The following is a 19,996-nucleotide window of genomic DNA, read 5'->3' on the forward strand; positions in this document are numbered from 1 at the left end:
ATAACTATGTACATGTCAAGGTAAACAGCTGGTCAGAAAACTACACCACTTTACAGTAATGCAGACTTTAACACCAGGGAAATGAACATGCCATATGATATCATGATATTTAATATGATATCCAGAATTCCAGGCAATAGTCTCATGTCATAATGATAAATTGCCCTATACTTGTCAGTCACACTTGTTAATACATTATTACAATATGATTCCAATAAGATAAACAAATCCCTCAGAACACCCACACACAAATCACTAAATGTGATTAAATAAACACACGTTTTTTATATGTGTCTCAATTAACACACTGAAGTTTACATTTAGTCACACTGCAAACACCTCGTTTCCAACCCTTTTCTGACAGCGTTATTTAACTAGGTGGGGGTTGGTTAACTCCCTGGTATTAGCACTAATCTACATGTGTACACGTGCTACAACGCACATGGCATAATATGCAGAGATCAGTGATCCACTCTTATTAACTGGCACCATGCAGATTCTGGGCATGTCATATATATATATATATTCTGTGAAATAGTAGGCCTATAACATTCCTCAAAAATAGCAGATCTACAATCTCATATTCTGTGAAATAGTAGGCCTATAACATTCCTCAAAAATAGAAGATCTACAATCTCATAACATTGGATAGGCTATTTCCTATACGAAGAGATTTGATGTAGAGGGAAAAAAGGAGGGGGCCAAGGACTCCCTGGGGGAGCCCGGTCAAGGAAGTAGGCCTATATAGGTTTACCGGTAAGTGGTTAAACAAAGGCATGGAAATTTTGATGGCATATTTTATTGAGTCGCACCTCATCATTAGTTCAGTAAGCTCTACTGTAGGCCTATAGGCCAAGTCACTCTCTGAAATAGTATTTCACAATCAAGCTCTGTGTACATCCACCAGCCCAGCATACTAAAAGACAAATTGGTTCTAAAATATAAATAAGATAGCTTAATATATATGACTCTTTCCCAAGCCTAAACCTCAAAACTCTCAGAGTTACATCATAATAAATGCAACTGTGTTTTATCACAATGAAGTGGACGTTTTGTTCAATGGAATGGAATTCCTGTTATTTCCATTAACAGAACTAAGGAGTAATTCTGTCCTCAGTATTTGGTCTTTAAGTGAGCAGTGGGCCTAATAGACTTATACTTCATACAAGAGAGTATGGCCTTTAAACCCGAGGTGATCTTTCACAGTGCACTGATCCTGTTTGGAGTTAAGACATAGGCTAATCAGGATGTATTTTTAGTTTCTACACTGAGTGAAAATTGGTTTCAGTAAACACATGCTCAGCACATGCTGTATCCCACGTCTCAGGGCTTCCCTTTATCTTAAGATAAGAATGTAAAATCAGCTATCCTCAGGGACGTGCTGAGCTTTTAAGAAGTAGAGCTATTTTCAAAGTCAACACACATAGACATATTAGAGTAAAATGTATTATCTCACAAACAAATCCAACTGATAGTGATATAGTAATACTGATACATTTTGTCTTGATGTCCAATTTCCAGGCCAGCAGAGCCAGCTAGACAAGAGAACATGGCGAAAATCCACACAGAGCAAGTCCTGTCATCGCGACAGAGGCTATCCATCTGCACACCAGATGATGATGTGGTCGTCATTGAAAATGGGGAGAGCAGGTTTGGCCATAACACAGAAGACTTGTATTACTGTTCCAAATGTTATGGTTTTGTTCACAGTGACTAAAGGCATCAAAGTTCAGGATTTTGTATCAAATCCAAAATAAATACCATTTCTCTCAACATACTTACTAACATACATTAGAATTCAACATATTAACATACAGTACATCAGAATTATGACACCTGAGATTGGGATGGGGGGTGGGTAGCTGGTGATGTTATACATTGCATTGATTTGTGCATGGTTTTATCTTTACCACTAACATTGTCAGGTAATATATTAGAAGTACTGCACAGTATATTATGTTTTAAATGGACAAAAATAAGTTAAAGAACATGCAAAACATTTACTGTAAAATATTTGGAATAGAATAAACCATCAACTGGCCAATGACATTAGAAGTTTATTATTTGTCTAATATTTGTCTAATTGATTCTGGAGAAAAGCGGACACCCATAATAAAGCGCAAACCATCTGTCCATATAGTCAGATTTAAATCAAATGAATGAAGATTGTCATGCATGATACTCTGAAATATGCACCCCTCATTAACATGCCATTCATTTCCCACCCGCTATCTTCCAGGGCTCAATCTCTCTGTGAAGAAGGAGAGGGAGCTATGTCTTTAGCCACCACTGCCAGCAGACTGCCAGATTCCCACAGAGACTCATTTGCAGGTGACGGAGCCATGGCCAGGTACTGTCTACAAGTGTTTGTACTTTGTAGCACATTTAACTGTACAGTTTGTGCCGTATGTATGGCTGCCTACTGCCTAGGCCCTAGACAGGTGTTACTGTGTACTGCCTTTCCCACTACTGATCCTCTAGGCTCTCTCACTTCCTGTTCATGCTGCGGAACTGGGCATCTCACAGAGTGCACCGCGAGGTGGAGAGGCCCGATTCCTTCCTGGAACGCTTTAGAGGACCTGACCTCAAAGATGTCTCGAGTCGAGAGAGCAACATCCAGTCTATGGGTCAGAATGAGACCCTCCGTAAGAGAAAGTAAGTAGTGTACAAAGGTGTTAAAAGTTAGTTGGTCACCCGAATCATTTTGCTTTCCAATGACATCAAGAGGTTGCAAACTAATGTCATACCCTCTGGTGACTCACCAACAAGTAAAATAATAGTTGTGCTGAGTGGAGCTAAGAGTGAATTTCAGTCAAGGGCAAACGGTACAGCGCATAGCCGAGTACGTGGGATGTTTTCTTTTAAGGCTACAAATGTATGATGTAAGGTGTAAGCATTACAAAATGTCTTCTTTTTTGTAGTCATCTTTGTAAGTGGCCACTCGCCATTTACAACATGAATAACTGCAACAACACAGAGTAAGTAAGTGTGTATGTGGATCTGAAAATAGATATAACTGTAGCATATTAGAAAGAGGAATTATAGCATAATAGCCTTTAGTAGCCTACACATTTTGGTTCAAATGTGCAAATAGATATATGGTAGTGCAGTATTAATGCAGCAACTGGCCTAGTTGTTTTTGCTTAGAATTGTATAGTTTGATGTGCCCAGTGTCCTGTCATGCATTACCGGTAACTTCCCGTCTACACAAGTAAATGCTTGTGACTGTGGTTGTGTGGATTTAGCCATCAGCATTAATGTTGCAGACTGATTTGAATTTAATTTGGCCTTTTAATAAACAATTTATGGCTGTTACATTTCTTGTTGAGTAAATAAATGTGGCAACTACTCTAAGTGGCAATAGCAAAATAAAGATAGCATAGGCTCACTACAAGCACAGCTGTGTAACGTTGCCATCTGCTGGACTAAATGTGCACCACATCTTCCTCCGGAGGAACCCTAAACAGCATCCCGGTTTTACAGTGCTGTGGATAGGATATAGTCACATAGTAGCTCCTCAGTAGACCTCCTCCTCCACCCGTCCCAACCACATAACGGCTCAATGTGTGATCTGTAGCAAAAAAGACGACAAGAAAGAGGATGAGAAAAAAGATGAGAAAAAGGATGAGGAGAAAAAAGAGGAGAAGAAAGACGGGGACAAGAAGGAGGACGAGAAGAAGGACGAGAAGAAGGACGAGAAGAAGGATGAGAAGAAGGACGAGAAAAAGGACGAGAAAAAGGACGAGAAAAAAGATGACAAGAAGGATGATAAAAAAGATGATAAAAAGAAAGTGGAGCCAGCGTAAGTATGTCACTGCGAATGGTTTTGGTGGTTCCAGTACATAATACACATGGGAAAATTAAGCTTAACTTATACGTCACTCATGGAACATAAATGATTTTCAAGCGACAAACCCAAGGCATTGCATCACATTTTCGGCGAGCAGCAACGCCACACAATGATTGAGGTTTAGACATAGGATTGTCTACAGTCTTACACATGTTGCACTTTTGCAAATAACACCTAGAGATGAATTTTCCTAACCATGTTGTTGTTCTTTTAGGAAAGATCCTTGGATCATGGATACATCAAGTGATCTATACTACAGATGGCTCACTGTCATTGCCGCACCAGTGTTTTATAACTTAATGATGATTGTGACCAGGTATTCGCTGTTTCATACAGACCTACCTTTATTCATTGCTCTGTACGGTTAGCACAAAACAATCTAATGCTTCTCCTTCCTTTCCTTCATAGGGCCTGCTTTAATGATCTCCAGGCCAATTACACAAAACTATGGCTATTTCTGGACTTTACTGCAGATTTTATCTACTACACCGACACATTCGTCAGATCACGAACAGGTCAGGATCCAGAATTTCCCCCTGAAGCAGGTGTATGTATATCATTGTCTCCACCAGGCCACACAGTACTTAGTTTAGACAGTACTTAGTTTAGACTAGTCATTTGGTTAGACCAGTAATTAGTCCTACAACTACAACCTATCTCAAACCCTCACCCTAACCCTAACCTCCCACGGGGCAGCACACCTAAACCTAACCTTAACCCATGTCTAACCAATAACTAGTCTAAACTAAGTATGCACCCCGTATGTTTTGCACTCGTGCCCGTCCGTCCGTCATTACTCGTACACATTTTATCCATACATCACAGAAATCGGTATACACTATCTCTATAGTCATGTTATCAACACGGACCTGTCCGCTTCCCCGCATATTCCATCCCCATTGGCTAAGATGGCGTTCCAAAGTTTGCAGGATTGGTCCGCAGAGTGTAATTTGAGGGAAATCTCGCATGCACATTCCCACTAGGCAGAGGAAGAAATGCCACTTGAACCTTTTCACCACAGCCTCATGGTGACGCTATAAATGGCCCATTCGTGTTTTAACTGCACTGATGTGTGTAAAACTTTGTATGCACACTCCCTAGAGGCCAAGGAAAAACCTTTAACCTGACATTTTCACATCTGCTCTTTATAGCACCACCAGGAGGCCAACCTATGTAAAACATATTTGTTTATATTACTCCTTCAGATTTTATCCACATTTCATGTAAATCGGTACACATGATCTCCATAGTCATGTGATCAAGACGGATCTGTTTGATTTCTCATATTCCATTCTGATTGGCTAAGATTGTCTTCCAAAGTTTAGTACAAGATGCTGCGAATCATTAAAACAGCGTCCGACTGCGGTGAAACTGTGCAAGCATATTCCCACTAGGCTGAGGAAGAAATGCCACTTGATATTTTTCCAAAAACAATCCTATCCTGGTGGAGACTTGTCCCCCGAGGGACACTTTTTCTAGTTACCTCTGTAATGCCATTCTTGAATAAGGCCAGTGGTTCTCAAACTGGGGTCATGGGACCCCCAGGGGTCCTTCAGGAGGTTCCAGGGGTTCCCCAGCTAAACTAGCTAATGTATGTGTGCGACATGTTGTGAGCTAGCTAGTACATTGGCTAAATAAAAATATACAAATATGGAACATTTTGGAATACCTTTGAAACAACACAAATCTTATGCGGGGGTCCCTTTGCACAATATAATGCAGGTGACATGAAAAAGAGAACCACTGAATTATAGACTTGATTCTATTTACATTCCAACAGGTTACCTGGAACAAGGCCTGATTGTGAAAGACACCAAGAAGTTGAGAGATAAATACCGAACAACGCCTCAGTTCAAGTGGGACATGCTTTCAATGGTACCTACGGATCTACTGTTTCTGAAGTTTGGCTACAACAACCCCGAGTTCAGAATAAACCGTCTGAGCAAGATAAATAGGCTGTTTGAGTTCTTCGACCGCACAGAAACCAGAACCAGCTTCCCAAATATGTTCCGTATCAGCAACCTCGTACTTTACATTCTCATTATCATCCACTGGAACGCCTGTATGTTCTTTGCTCTCTCCAAAACCATTGGGTTCGGATCGGACACGTGGGTATATCCGAACATCAGTCACCCGGAGCATGGCCGCCTGGCCAGGATGTACATCTACTCCCTGTACTGGTCCACCCTCACTCTGACTACAATCGGAGAGACGCCTCCTCCAGTCAAGGACATTGAATTTGTCTTTGTCATTGCTGACTTCCTCACGGGCGTGCTGATTTTCGCTAGTATCGTTGGTAATGTAGGTGCCATGATCTCCAACATGAACAAATCTCGTGCCGATTTCCAGGCCAAGATCGACTCCATAAAGCAGTACATGCAGTTCCGCAAGGTCACCAAAGACCTGGAGGCACGAGTCATCAAGTGGTTTGACTACCTGTGGACGGAGAAGAAGACATGCGACGAGAAAGAGGTGCTGAAGAACCTGCCCGACAAGCTCAAGGCTGAGATTGCCATCAACGTCCATTTGGACACACTGAAGAAAGTGCGCATTTTCCAGGACTGCGAAGCTGGTCTGTTGATCGAGCTGGTGCTCAAGCTGCAGCCGCAAGTGTTCAGTCCCGGAGACTACATCTGTAAGAAAGGCGACATCGGCCGAGAGATGTACATCATCAAGGAGGGGAAGCTGGCGGTAGTGGCCGACGACGGTGTCACCCAGTTTGTGGTGCTCAGCGACGGCGCATACTTCGGAGAGATCAGCATATTGGGCATCAAGGGAAGTAAGGCCGGAAATCGGAGGACAGCCAACATCAGGAGTGTGGGCTACTCAGACCTCTTTGCGCTGTCCAAAGATGACTTGGTTGAAGCAATGACTGAGTATCCGGATGCTAAGAAGGCACTGGAGGAGAAGGGGAAAGCCATCCTGATGAAAGACAATCTCATCGACGAGGCGGTGGCCAATGCCGGCGCTGATCCCAAAGACATTGAGGAGAAGATCCTCAAACTGGAGGGCAACCTGGGGACCATGCAGGACAGATTTGCCAGAATGATGGCTGAGTTCACAGCGACCCAGGGAAAGATGAAAAAGAGGGTGACTGAAATGGAGGACAAGGTGAAGTCTATGCGGCCTGAGGACCTGTCTGAGGTGGTTGCTGACAAGGACAAAAAAGTTCAGTAATTTGTAAAATGAAGAAAACTGATTTACAGAGAAACCCATTCATTCTACAGAATAAATATGCTTAGTGTTCTTTTCTTTTTTTTGCAATTGGGTCTTGCAACTACAGTAAGAGAAAAAACCTTCACATTTCAGGCCTCTTTGTTTTTACTTTGTGGTCAAAATCCATAGATTTACCCAGGGACTAAAAAGAGCTTATTTTTCATTTGATAAGCTACTTAGAATGTTAGAATGACACTTTTTAATTGTTTCTATTTATATACATATTGTTGTTTGTTATCACCACTGGCATTGTCTTATGTACTGTACCTTGTTAAAATGTGTCAAAATATGTGCAGTGTAAGTTCAAGCTGTGATTGATATCCAATGTGCATTTATATTCTTGACATGGTGCATATCATTTCATCAGTCACATGTAAGAAATACGGTATAGGAAAATAAATTGTATATTATGGGAGACCTTTTATTAAAATGGCTTATTAGTGTTATGGGGGATGTATTTATTTGTATGCCTAATCTGTCTTGACTAATGTCTGTCTTTGTCTATGGATGTTAATCATGAACTACAGTGCACTCACAGTAGAAAGCAATGGATTTCATACATTTATTCAAATGAAATCTGGTATCGATTCTCATTGTATGCACCATGTTTATCAAAACTCCAGTGTTCCATCCAGTACACACAGTATCACTTTGCATTCTGAAATGGTGACTTAGAAATGTTATTATAACTAAAAAAGGAATAATATATTAAAATATACAACTTCTGATGTTCTTATTTAGTCATTTTGTAGATGAAGAGAAATATCCTGTATTGCATAATTATAAACATTAGCGCTTCACAACAAATGACAAAACAACGGGCACTCACATGCAGGACACGGTGGATAATTTGTTTCTAAATGTAGAATGCTAATGTGAAAAAGCCAATTAAATCGTTAAAGACTGATGTTAGTGATGAGCAGGCTAATTTTAGAGTAGGAAATTAGAAAAATGCATTTGGAGAGCAAAACCTTTTTTCTGTATGACCGAAACATAAGTTTCAATCAAGACATGGTTATTTACCATACATCAAAGTGTAGTAAATTATTTTTTATTCATATTTCATAAGTTCATCGACACGAGTTTAACCATCTTTTAGCACATTCATTTTTTTCACCTGAGATAATATTTGACCAAATAAAATAATAAAGAACACTTGTCATTCTTTAAATGATGTAGGTATTGCACATTTGTGAAGGGATTGCACTTTCAGGTGGCGAGCGTCAGCAATTTCACTTCAAACATAAAAAAAGAAATAAATATACCCTTTTCAGTGGCACATGAAGCTGTCATAAAGCACATTTCAAAACCCACCTCACTACAAAAGAATCACACTAGTACAGTTTACTAAATAACAGCACAAATCCGAAATCATTCAAGTAAAATGCTAAGTAAGGAGAAAAATACAAAACTACTTTGAAGACTTACTTCAAACGGGTGGCATTGGCTAGGCGTGTTTTCACCCTGAAATACAAATGGTTTTAATAAAAAGGTAGGCAATGGGGGTACTTTGCTCGGCAGTATTATGCCGGATTCCACCCCATGAGCTCAATGAACCAAGAATTGACAACTGCTGTAGCCAAAATGCACCAGACTATAAAGAGTAGTCATTAGAACATTTAGCACCAATGGCAACTGGTAAAACAGCAAAAACTCTAAACTTCATTTTAAAAAGATTTGGCATTTACTAAGCATTTATGTGTAAGTGCACTTTCACAGTTTTTAATTCACAAATCAGATTAATAACCTCACTTCTATCTGCGCAAAAAGCCACAACAAACTTTAAAAGAAACAACAAAAACAGCTATATGACTTGCAGTGTCAACCTCTTTGGAAAAACTATTGGGGATGAATTACATTCCAGGTGAGGTGAGAGGGTTTCAGGCACATGATAATTGCAGCATTGTTGTAAATAATACAGTAAAATTCCCTTTTCTTTTAGTTGAGGTTGTAACAACCACAATCAGAGCACAATTCTGAACAAAACTGCCTTCACAGCATTCCAAATCCTTTGGAGTAAGTCATAGCTTTGAGAAGTCTTTCCCTCAACTTTTCTTTAGTAGAGTATTCTGGGAGCAGCAGTGCATTGAAGCAGGTGTGAGACGTTGGCAACCTGGAAGAAAGAAGGTAAATTAAGTTAGTAAAAACATGAGCCATGACTTGATCTGACACAGTGGCACTGTCTGGCACACAGACAATAATGACTTGATCTGACACAGTGGCACTGTCTGGCACACAGACAATAATGACTTGATCTGACACAGTGGCACTGTCTGGCACACAGACAATAATGACTTGATCTGACACAGTGGCACTGTCTGGCACACAGACAATAATGACTTGATCTGACACAGTGGCACTGTCTGGCACACAGACAATAATGACTTGATCTGACACAGTGGCACTGTCTGGCACACAGACAATAATGACTTGATCTGACACAGTGGCACTGTCTGGCACACAGACAATAATGAGACAGCAACAATTGAAATGGCACCTGAATACCATATGCACGTATCAGGACTCTGATTAGTTTCTGGCTCTGAGTGAGCTCTGAACGGGCTGCAACTTTAGAAAATACACTGAAGAAATATGTCTGGAATTGGGGCTGGGGTGGACTGCGGGATATTTCTGTGCATCTCTGTTATATTGTTTTGTTTTGTTATGCGTTTGTTTTGTTATGCATTTATTTTGTTGTTTTGTCTATGTCTGTCAGTTTCATATACAAAAGAAATTTAATAAAGTACAAATCATAAAAAAAAAAGAAATGGCACCTGAATCACTTTCTTTTATCATTGAGGGTATTTTCAGCCACACAGCTGTGTGCAGCGCTTAACCAATCAACAGAAAATCAGTTTAGTGTGTTGGTATTATGTAAAAATGTCTAATAGCGTTGGAGCTATTTACAACTTCACTAATATGTGAATACTCATCTCTGTTCCATGTTATAAGAAAACATAAAGTTAGGTTTATAACCAAATTACATAATGTTGTACTTCATAAACTAAATGTTAAATATGTTCTGGTCTAGGCAAGTTTAACAGCCATAATTATTGCAAAAATATTGAGAGATATGAGATGAGATCTACAAGCGCATCCCAAAGCATTGAGTTTGTGTACAATATGCTATATATGCATTTTCACCTACGACATGCCTGAAATAGTTACAATGGGGCAAAAAAGATAAATCACAGATGAATCAATGCATAGAGAAAATAATCACCAGATTAACAGATTATTAAACTAATTGCTTTTTAGTTTTTTGTAAACGTTGCTCTTACATGCCGTTTATGTTATCGTACCTGTCTGTGTCTGAGCCATTCTTGGCGATGATCATTTTTAACTTGCCCAGGCCACCCACGGGTGCTCTGTCTGTGCCAGTGGTAAACTGAAGGAACAATCTCTGCTGCTCCTCTCCAAAAGAATGAATAGTTTCCCAGAAATCCCTGCGTGCAGACAATAAAGAACAATGAGAATCAATGTCAGTATTCTGCAGTACTGTGATAATACAAATATTTAGATGGATTGGTGCCCTTTGCATGAGTAAAGACACAAAGGAAGATGAAACTAATTTACTTGATAATTTGACAGTCTTTGTTATAACCGCCGTCATACTCCGTTGTTTTTTGAAGTGCGTGAAAGTCCAGATTCTGGAGGGGGGGGGGGGGGGGGAAAGAAAATACATTTTCGATTACACATTGAAACTAATAGCAGCTGCAGAAAAACATGACACAATACATTCATCCCTAAGTGTTTTCTTACCCTGCTTCCGCAGATAAGCAGCTCAACTTCCTCAGGTCTAAACAAGTACTTCAGCGGGGACTCATTTGTGACCATAAGGAAACCCTTTTTGAAGGCCCTGAATTGCCTCTCCACGCTCTTGTTCAGTACGTATTCTGCATACAGGTCCACAAACTCCTAGAATGACACAAAAAAAAACACCACTTTAAACGAGTGGTTCTCAAACATTTTCATGTTAAGTATGGCCCTGAACCATGTTCATGTCCGAGGACCCCCATCTGAAAATCAGGTACCCCCATACAAGATTTGTGGGGTTACAAAAAATATAATCTCACACACACACACACACACACACACACACACACACACACACACACACACACACACACACACTTTTAAATATAAAAAAATATAAAATATATATATATATTTTCAAAATAGGGGTTAAAGTCGTTACACACATTTCTGATGCTATAAACTAATTTAGCTTGGTGGGAACCCCCTAGAATACCCCTCAAGGACCCCTGGGGGTCAATGCACAAAACCTTAACCATGCCTGTGTCACAAATCACTTGGACTACTGTAATTCTCTTTTTTCTGGACTCCACAAAAAGTCAATCAATCGCCTTCAACTCATTCAACACACAACAGCTAGAGTTCCTACACTAAACAGGAGATATGACCACATTACACCTGTTCTTGCCTCACTGCACTGGCTACCAGTGGCGTTCAGAATTGATTTTGGCACCTGTTTATATTTTTGACCTCCTGACTCCTCGCAAACCCACCCGTAATCTTAGAACAGCAGACAAACTTTTACTTGACACCTCCAAGACAAGGCTTGTGACAGAAGGTGACAGGGCTTTCGCTGCTAGGGATCTATTTCTGTGGAACCGACTACCGCTGGAATTTAGACAGGCCACTTCAGAGTCCACTTCCAGTCTTTTAAAAACTCATTATTATAATGGTTTTAGCTAGAAAAAATAGACAGCTAGTTTCTGCTTTCACTCTTATTTTTTCTTATAATTTTTTGTATTGTTCCTTTGTTTTTAATTTCTATCATTAAATTGCCTTAATTTTCCATTTTTTGTGCTGTATGAAGCACTTTGTAAACCTGTTTTGGAAAAGTACTATATAAATAAAGTGAGTCATGAACAACAACACCATTTTCGTTCATCCCTATAGGTGCTGCATAATCATTCTGAAGTACTGAAGACTGGCTCAAAATATTACATTACATGCACATGTTATGTAACTCCTCTCATCAGAAGTCATGGGGACTACAGTAACTGTTAGGTGAACAGCAGTGGCACAGTGCAGTCTGACTCTTTGATCATACTGTAAATATTATTTTCTTAAAAAAAAAAATAAGTTGCATGTCTGCCAAATATAGATTCTGACTATTTCTAACATGGGTTGGGTATATTGGAATTGGGATAAAGTTGTCTTGAAGGAAAATTCCACTACCACTAATAACCAAAACCACATGTGCAGTTGTGCCTTAAAAGCTATTGCCGTGAGTGCTGGATTTCTTCTTTGTTTAAACAGTTGTGCACGCATACATTCATAAGGACGATACTGTAGGTAATTCCTGTGCACCAAGCAGGAGGCAGATCTGCAATGGAATGCAATCCTTACAATGGACATTTTGGCTAATACCGGAAACTCCAAATGTGTGGTTTATTTATCTTCTTTTCCTTTCAGGGGTCGCCACAGCAAATCATCTGCCTCCATCTCACCCTGTCCTCTGCCTCATCTTCTCTCACACCAACTAAATTAATGTCCTCTTTCACTACATCCAAATCTTCTCTTTGGTCTTCCTCTAGGACTCCTGCCTGGCAGTTCCAACCTCAACATTCTTCTACCGATATACTCACTATCCCTCCTCTGTACGTGTCCAAACCATAACAGTCTGTCCTCTTTGGCTTTATCTCCAAAACATCTGACATGCGCTGTGCCTCAGTCTGATGTACTTGTTCCTGATCCTATCCATCCTTGTTACTCCTAACCATTAAACCAAATGTGTGGTTTATATAATAAGTGCAAAGTGGACTAGTTGAAAACGTTTCTGAGGCTTTTGTTCCGTGGCCCCCATAGCAATTGTAAAGCCATGTCTTGCTGTGTTGAATCCCTACAATGAAGCCATAAGCGATAGGCAAGATGGCATAACATTATAACATTTTCCTTTAAGCAAGTTAAAATTGCCCAACTGTCAAATATTCTCTCATACAGACATTGCATTGGTGAGGTTTTGGAAGGTTGAACTTGTGACCCATCAACATCACTAGTAGCATTTCAGTGCAGAATGTATTGCTGATAAAATGTCCGGCCACATAAACAAGTGCACTACATAGCCCTATCACCCCCGTGTCTAAGGTTATATAGGGTCACTTGTGCAGCGTGCCTCTCCCCAGCTACTGGAGAATTTGTGACACTGTACTGAAGTGACTAGATAACACGGTGGCGAGAGGGAAAAAACATTTCAGCCTATTACGCTTATCTCAGTGTTTCCTTTCCTTGAATGCACTACCCCAGTATTCTAGAGAAGTGATTCTCAACCTCTTTAATATCAAGGACCCCCATTTGATATGACTTATCCCTGGGACCCAATCCAAGAACATTTGTATTGTTAGACATAATTCCTTTGTTCTTTCATTTGATCAGAAGTCCTTTCCAGTCTATGTAATGTAGGTATAGAGATAACCTAACAATGCAACTCTGATAAAAACACATGTAATAATATGATAAAACTAATACTATCAATCATGTCGCCGGGGATGCCCCCTTCAAGGACCCCTGTTTTGAACTGCTGTAGAGCAGAATCCATCCTACAGCTGAAATCCTAACGAGATCTATTGAAACACACAAAATGCATTGCATCAGTAAATTACAGACCAGCATCTAATATGTAGTGTTGGTGAACATGAAACCTTGGGTAAAGGTATGCAACACTGTTTCTAAATATGGCCCATTGCTTAGGTCAGGTCATCTACCCATACCCACTTGTACTGAGTGTTGTCCTACTGGAAAAATAACAATGGAGTTCAGAAATGCCTTCACCTGTCTATTCTCCTTAGTAACTGGCAGCTCATCTCCCTCTTCTTTCAAGTCATATGTGACTGGATTTCCAAACAGGTCTGTCTGTGATATTTGGAAGGTGAGCATCATGTCCTCCTCAATGTTGCCATTATACTCCAGCAACCCCTTCAGACTCTGGTAGAGAACCTGCAACAGGAAACAAAGCATCGTGAACATCCCCTAGCAGCTAAAACTACTTTCATTAAACAAACTTCTACAAGTGACAGATTTGGTCAAATGTTACTGTGGTCACTAGTCATCAAATGTGAGAGGATACAGTATGCAGTTATGTTTGCCGTTTCTGAAATAAGGCTTAAGTGGTTAAGTAGAACCTACAAAATGATGAAACATGGTGACAAAAACTACACAAACTATTAACTACCTTGATTGTCTATCACCAACTTTGTAACCTTCGTATGCAGGAGCAAATCCGGTTAATCTGGTTATTGGTGATATACAGTAGTGATAGAAATCACTGTACACTACTCTGTGCCACATTTGAATATTTGTAATGTGATTTTGCTGCCTTGACTAGATAATAACGCAAACCTTTAATAGTTGTTATTAGGCATGTAACGATATATCGTATATCGATATATATCGATATTATATCCCGACGATATGTATCGATTTATTCAAAATCGATTATTATTATTTTTTTAGGGGGGCTAGTGTGTGATAGGAAATGTGAGCTGTAATCATATTCCATCATATTCACGTGCTTTTGGAGAGAAATGAGCCTCCATGCAGTCACTTTCAGTAGTAGAGGCCTGCCGAGGGGAGCTGTATGTGTCTGTGACTGTTCCCAGGTGATGGTCGTTATTGATGCTCATTAATACATCAAGGAAGGCAATTATGTTTCTGCACTGTCAAATAGGTCTACATCTATCCTAAGATGCCATCAAAGAAAACCTTTTTTACATGTTAACTCGAGCTAGGTTTAAACATGGAAGCATGTTTACAGTTGTTAAGTAATTTTACATGAAAAGTAATGCTACTTTTGCAATGTAGTAAAATAAAAATTGTGAAAAAAGCTTGGGGGGGGAAGATAAATCATTACAAAAAATAATTGTGTTGAAAATATATCGTGAAAAATCGTATCGTGAACCTCATATCGTGATACGTATCGTATCGTGAGTTGAGTGTATCGTTACATGCTTAGTTGTTATATTTAGAATGCATATTATGCATTCAGAAACATAGGAATGACAATTTGAAGTTCACTGTGAATCATTATGTTACTATACTGGATGAGAATCTGCCAGATCCACGAAGGTTCCTTTCTTGCCCATGAGCTTCCGGTAGACAACCATAGGGAAATGTACGTCCAGGATGCAGTTATTGTAAATGGCAAGTCCCAGGACTATGCCAATGAGGGTGTACTGGGCTTCAATTTCCAGCGAGGTTGAATTAAACCAAAAAAGCTTTGTGGCATCGTCATAAGTGAACATTCCTGTTGAGGAAATGGAATGCATGAAAACAAAAACAATACAATGACACAGAGAGGAGTCAACATTAAGCAGCTGAATCGACAGAACTACAGTACGTACCAATGTCTGGATTAAAGATTTCCTGTAAAACCAACTGGAAGAACTCCTTTGAAACACCTCCCTCGTCGACGCCTTGCTCTCCCTCAAATTCAACAAACAGCTGTTTCTTCAAGTCAGAGGGGTTCTCCATGGAGATCATCTCCAACTGAAACACAAAGTAAAGGATTGTTTATACGTCATCAAACGACCATGTCATACAACAAAGTAAGGAAAAAGTGCCAACACCAAACAGTCATTCAACATAGTTTGAATTAGCCTTGAGAAGTCACTGAAGATTATTTTCCTTTTTATTACTGTACGGATATGGATACTGTATATTTCATTTTCACTTTAGGAATGGGGGTGTGTGTGTGTGTGTGTGTGTGTGTGTGTGTGTGTGTGTCAACTAGACTAGCCGACTGAATGTGACTGTGAAAGTGAATTTATATATTTATGTATTGTTTAAAAAGAAAATAAATATATTAATATATATATAAATCATTGAGGGAGAAATATAGGATTGAGCAATTATATCCTACTACAAAATAGGCAAGGCAATACATGCATTTCTATTACCGTAACTTACTCTGACGAGGGCATCGTCAATGATGTGATCCCTGCGCACTTTGAGCTTCAGGTAGGGGTTGGGCTGCTGGCCCTGAACCATGCTGTAGAGTGCTGTGATGCGGCGCTCGCTGTACATCCTGATCCTGTTGTCGTAGTACAAACCCTGATTCTTGGTGATGGCATTGAGGATGAAGGGGCAGCTCTGGAAGGAGAACTTGGCCTCGGAGTCCACCTTGAAGAAGGTGAAGTCCTTATCCATCTCCACCACCTCGTTGAGTGGCTCATTGACAAAGTCCTCGAAGGGAATGAGGGGCCTCCTGCTGTCGATGCTCCGGACGCCCAGCTCTTTCTCCAGGTAGTCGACCAGGGGGCCCCTCCTGTAGATTCGCTCCTCCCCCAGCAGCTCCTGCAGTGTCAGCTCATCGTTCTCCAGGTCCTCGTCTTCCTCTTCGTTGTGCTCGATGTCCAGCTCTCCTCCTAGGATGCTGGCATAGTAGAACAGCTTCAAGCATTTTGTGGCGGCCACCACAGTCTCGTCGTCGTTGACCAGATTGTCGCTGTCGTAGTCGTTGCTGACGACCGTGAATGTGATGAGCTGCTGGAAGGTCTCCATCATATGACGGAGCCGCTCCACGCCGTAGTCAGACCACAAGTGAGACAGCTTGGCGAGCGCCGCCACCGGCAGTTTGCACATGGCCTTGCAGAAGAGCGGCATGGCCATCTCCAGGTACTCGGGACTGTGGAGGTTGCCGTTCTCCATCATGATGACAAAGATGTTGATGTAGTGGGGGTTTGCCTCGTACGCGTCGAGGTAGTCCAGGTCCAGCTCCAGGTTTCGGGAGAGGTAAGCCAGCGCATTAACCAGAGCTGCCTCTAGCTGATCGTTGGCCAGAAGCTTGTCGTACATCCTCCTCACCGCCTCGATGTCTACCGACACTTCATCAGGGCCGAGCCTTCGAGCAACACTGTCCTTGTCCGCGGCAGAGGAGGCGCCAGCGCTCTCCTCCTCAAGGTCTTCTGTAGGGGGGTGCTCAGCCTTCCTAAAGCTCTTTGTCAGGGCGTCGGCGTTGGAGAAGACCCTGCCTATAACACGTACGAGAGTGGAGTGGTTTCCTTCCCCTTCACAGAAACTCAGGATGAGGCTTAAGTTGTTCTCTGTGAGATAATGAACATCTGCAAAAGGAGGGAATTAAAATGATGAACCAAAGACATTGTTTACATATTTGTGTCCAAACCATTTAGAATTAAATCCTTGTTATACCTGCAAAGTCCTCTCTGTTGGGAAAGAGATTCTTGTCATTCATCTCACTGCTTAAGTCAGGGGGGACTCCGTTGGCACTGCTGTCAAGTGACTCTACGTCATCATATTCATTCTTGGAAGAGTTGGGATCACAGAGTTTTGCGTTAATCTTATAAAGCTCAAGCGCTCTGACAGCTGCCGCATTGTTATCCACGGGTTGAAAATTGCTGCATGATGCGCAAAACTCATTCGTGCACTCGCCATTTCCACAGCCGTCTGTTAACTGCCGAAAGTAGCGCTCGATTAGATGCTTTGCAGCCGCTCTCTTCCTGCAAGGAATCCGCAAGGATTTTAAGAACAGGATTCTCTGATTACTAAGACAAAAGCACAAAATGATATATTTTGCAATGCAAACATGAGAGCACACCAAAGGCATGTTGTTACATTACAAAATACAATAATAAACCAAATGCAATTGTATAGTAGGATGTTCTGTACTAAGCCTTCACTCTAGGAAAAGTGTGAATGAATGTTCCTAGACAGAACATGTGCCTCAGGGGGTGCAATGGTGAAGACAAGGAGTAACTGGTTGCATGCTTGTGCACAAGTCCAAAATGGTATGACTTACATTCGGCTTGGTTCAGATTTCCGTGTCGTAGGCCACTTCAGTCCTCTGAAAGCAAAGTAAAATATCACTTACATATAATGAATCTAAATGGCGTATCCGACTTTATATATGATGATGCCAATTCATACATTGTAGAAAAATAGAAATGTTAATTTCACTTTGGTGGCATACAGGGTGCTTCATTCTCATGCAGAAATGTCAAGGTTTAAATCCCATCATCACACGGTCTGTTTTTTGTCACATCTTTCTTTTTTCGATTGCCTTTCAGAAATCATATTATTAAAAATACATACAAAATAAAATGTCTCTCTCTTGCTCTCCACTTAGTCTCTCAAAATGGACTACTTGAATGTACTCTCGAACAGAGTTATGTATACATTGTGTGATATTTATTTTTGTTTAATATTTTGGTGTCAGCGTGTTGGTTGGCACAGGAAATATAATGTATTGTGAATTGTGTCTGAATAACCCCGTAAGGGGATGGGCTGCGAAAGGCAGCCAGACTCATTCATTCATTCAAAAATACATATCATCTTTCTGCCCACATTCATATGTCTGCATAGTGCACACTATACTATACATACTGTAGATCACTATCTATGGACAATGTACACTCATGCACACAGCAACTGTAGCATATGGATGACAGGGGGAGCAGTCTAGACTGGGTCTAAACTTATCTAAATGGATAGCTCTGGTCCATAGCCTTACTGCTTCTAGGGCAGAATCGTAGAAGCAGTAGAAGGCTATGGACCAGAGCTACTAAATGGATTGATTGAAATACATAGTTTCCTTGTCAAGCCTGGTGTTTTATTTTCATTTTGTAATAGTTGTTAGGTATTTATATTGTATTGTTTAGTACTGCATTGTTTGTATTACTTATCAATAAAGGTCAAAATCCAAAGTACTGTATGTTTCTGATTTCTAATCTTACAACATAATAGGCCTAATCATTATTATAATAACAATGATTTTGTTTGTATTAGTTTGTCACTCAAAACTTGTTACAAAAAGATTGTTACAATAAATCAATAGAACATGGAATATGATTTTTTTGAATGATGTTTGATGACGGTCATATGTTTACATGTTGTTAACTTGTTACCATGAATCAATAGAGCAACATGCATGTTTAAATATTACAATCAATCCATGGTGGAGAGAACAACATGGTGTTGCAACGAGATTGACAGCTGACCACCCCGCCTGGGCCAACGTGAGGGACCAGAAAACGAATCGGTTTTGGGTAATCTTTAGATTCCAACTTTCAACACGCCAAAACAATAACACAATATATAGCAAACTGAATGGACATTTGAACTTCATGTATATTCAATCAGTTTATACTGACCTGTGATTTCAACTGGGGCTGTTGTTGTCCTTATGTGACTGTGCAAAAAAAAGAGAAATCACTTCTCCTTACAGCTGTTGCTGTTATGGATGCAGTCGTTTGAATTATGTTCTAGGCCGGAGTTAAAATGTATGTTTCTACACTCAACTGACGAATATGAATATAATACTGAGTGATCGGATAGATTTGTTTAGTGAGTCAAATAATTTCCTCTACCATTTTGTCAACAACACAGACAGACATCTATCCCAGCATGCCGCGCGAGGTTGTAAAAAAAATCACAAGTTCAAGGAAGAACCTAGATCCCATAGCCCAGAGATAACTGTCACGCCGTGATTGGCTAGGTGTTAGATCCCATAGCCCAGTAGAGACAGTCACGCTGTGATTGGCTAGTTGGTTGTCAACGAAACGATAGCGTTTCTAAGGCAGTGGTTCCCAAAGTGGGGTCCGGGGACCCCTAGGGGTCCCTGAGGGACCCCTAGGGGTCCTTGAGGGACCCCTAAATTATAGTTTGGAACCAAACTCAGAGAGTGCGTTCCATGGTTAAATTAACTTTGATTTTACAATATACATTGGGGTCCCAGAGATAGAAATTCCATTAAATGGGGGACCGTAGCCTAATTCAGGTCAAACCGGGGGCCCTTGATATTGAGAATCACTGCTAGAGCCACAAAAATCTTCTCTTATGGGGGTCCTTGGTACATATTTTCAAATGGGGGTTAATGGGTATCATTTTGGGAGTCCTTGACATGAAAATGTTTGGGAACCACTGCTCTAAGGAGATCCCAGATAGCTA

The 19,996-nt window shown here is 40.6% G+C and overlaps 2 protein-coding genes across 3 annotated transcripts; one reads left to right on the forward strand and one right to left on the reverse strand.

The window, feature by feature from the left end:
• Positions 1–2,315: 2,315 nt before the first annotated feature.
• Positions 2,316–7,513, forward strand: cnga3a (cyclic nucleotide gated channel subunit alpha 3a). The gene is made up of 5 exons (XM_079506194.1): positions 2,316–2,350; positions 2,482–2,655; positions 4,065–4,166; positions 4,259–4,365; positions 5,631–7,513. Exons 1-5 carry the CDS (start codon positions 2,343–2,345, stop codon positions 7,025–7,027), a joined length of 1,788 nt encoding a protein of 595 aa, XP_079362320.1. The 5' UTR covers positions 2,316–2,342; the 3' UTR covers positions 7,028–7,513.
• Positions 7,514–8,101: 588 nt separating this feature from the next.
• ube3a (ubiquitin protein ligase E3A) lies at positions 8,102–19,448 on the reverse strand. 2 transcript variants are annotated; one of them, XM_079506510.1, is made up of 11 exons: positions 19,201–19,448; positions 17,850–17,894; positions 17,243–17,354; positions 16,001–17,154; positions 15,436–15,580; positions 15,133–15,338; positions 13,868–14,032; positions 10,829–10,984; positions 10,643–10,716; positions 10,369–10,512; positions 8,102–9,179 (listed from the first exon to the last, which is right to left on the reverse strand). In XM_079506510.1, the coding sequence occupies exons 3-11, from the start codon at positions 17,283–17,285 to the stop codon at positions 9,059–9,061; spliced, it is 2,208 nt and encodes a 735-aa protein (XP_079362636.1). In that variant the 5' UTR covers positions 17,286–17,354; positions 17,850–17,894; positions 19,201–19,448; the 3' UTR covers positions 8,102–9,058. The 2 variants fall into 2 exon arrangements, with proteins under 2 accessions (XP_079362636.1, XP_079362635.1); XM_079506509.1 differs by having other exon boundaries at positions 17,243–17,550.
• Positions 19,449–19,996: the final 548 nt, after the last annotated feature.

Source organism: Electrona antarctica (genome assembly GCF_951216825.1).
Source record: "Electrona antarctica genome assembly, chromosome: 7".
Taxonomy (NCBI): Eukaryota; Metazoa; Chordata; class Actinopteri; order Myctophiformes; family Myctophidae; genus Electrona; species Electrona antarctica.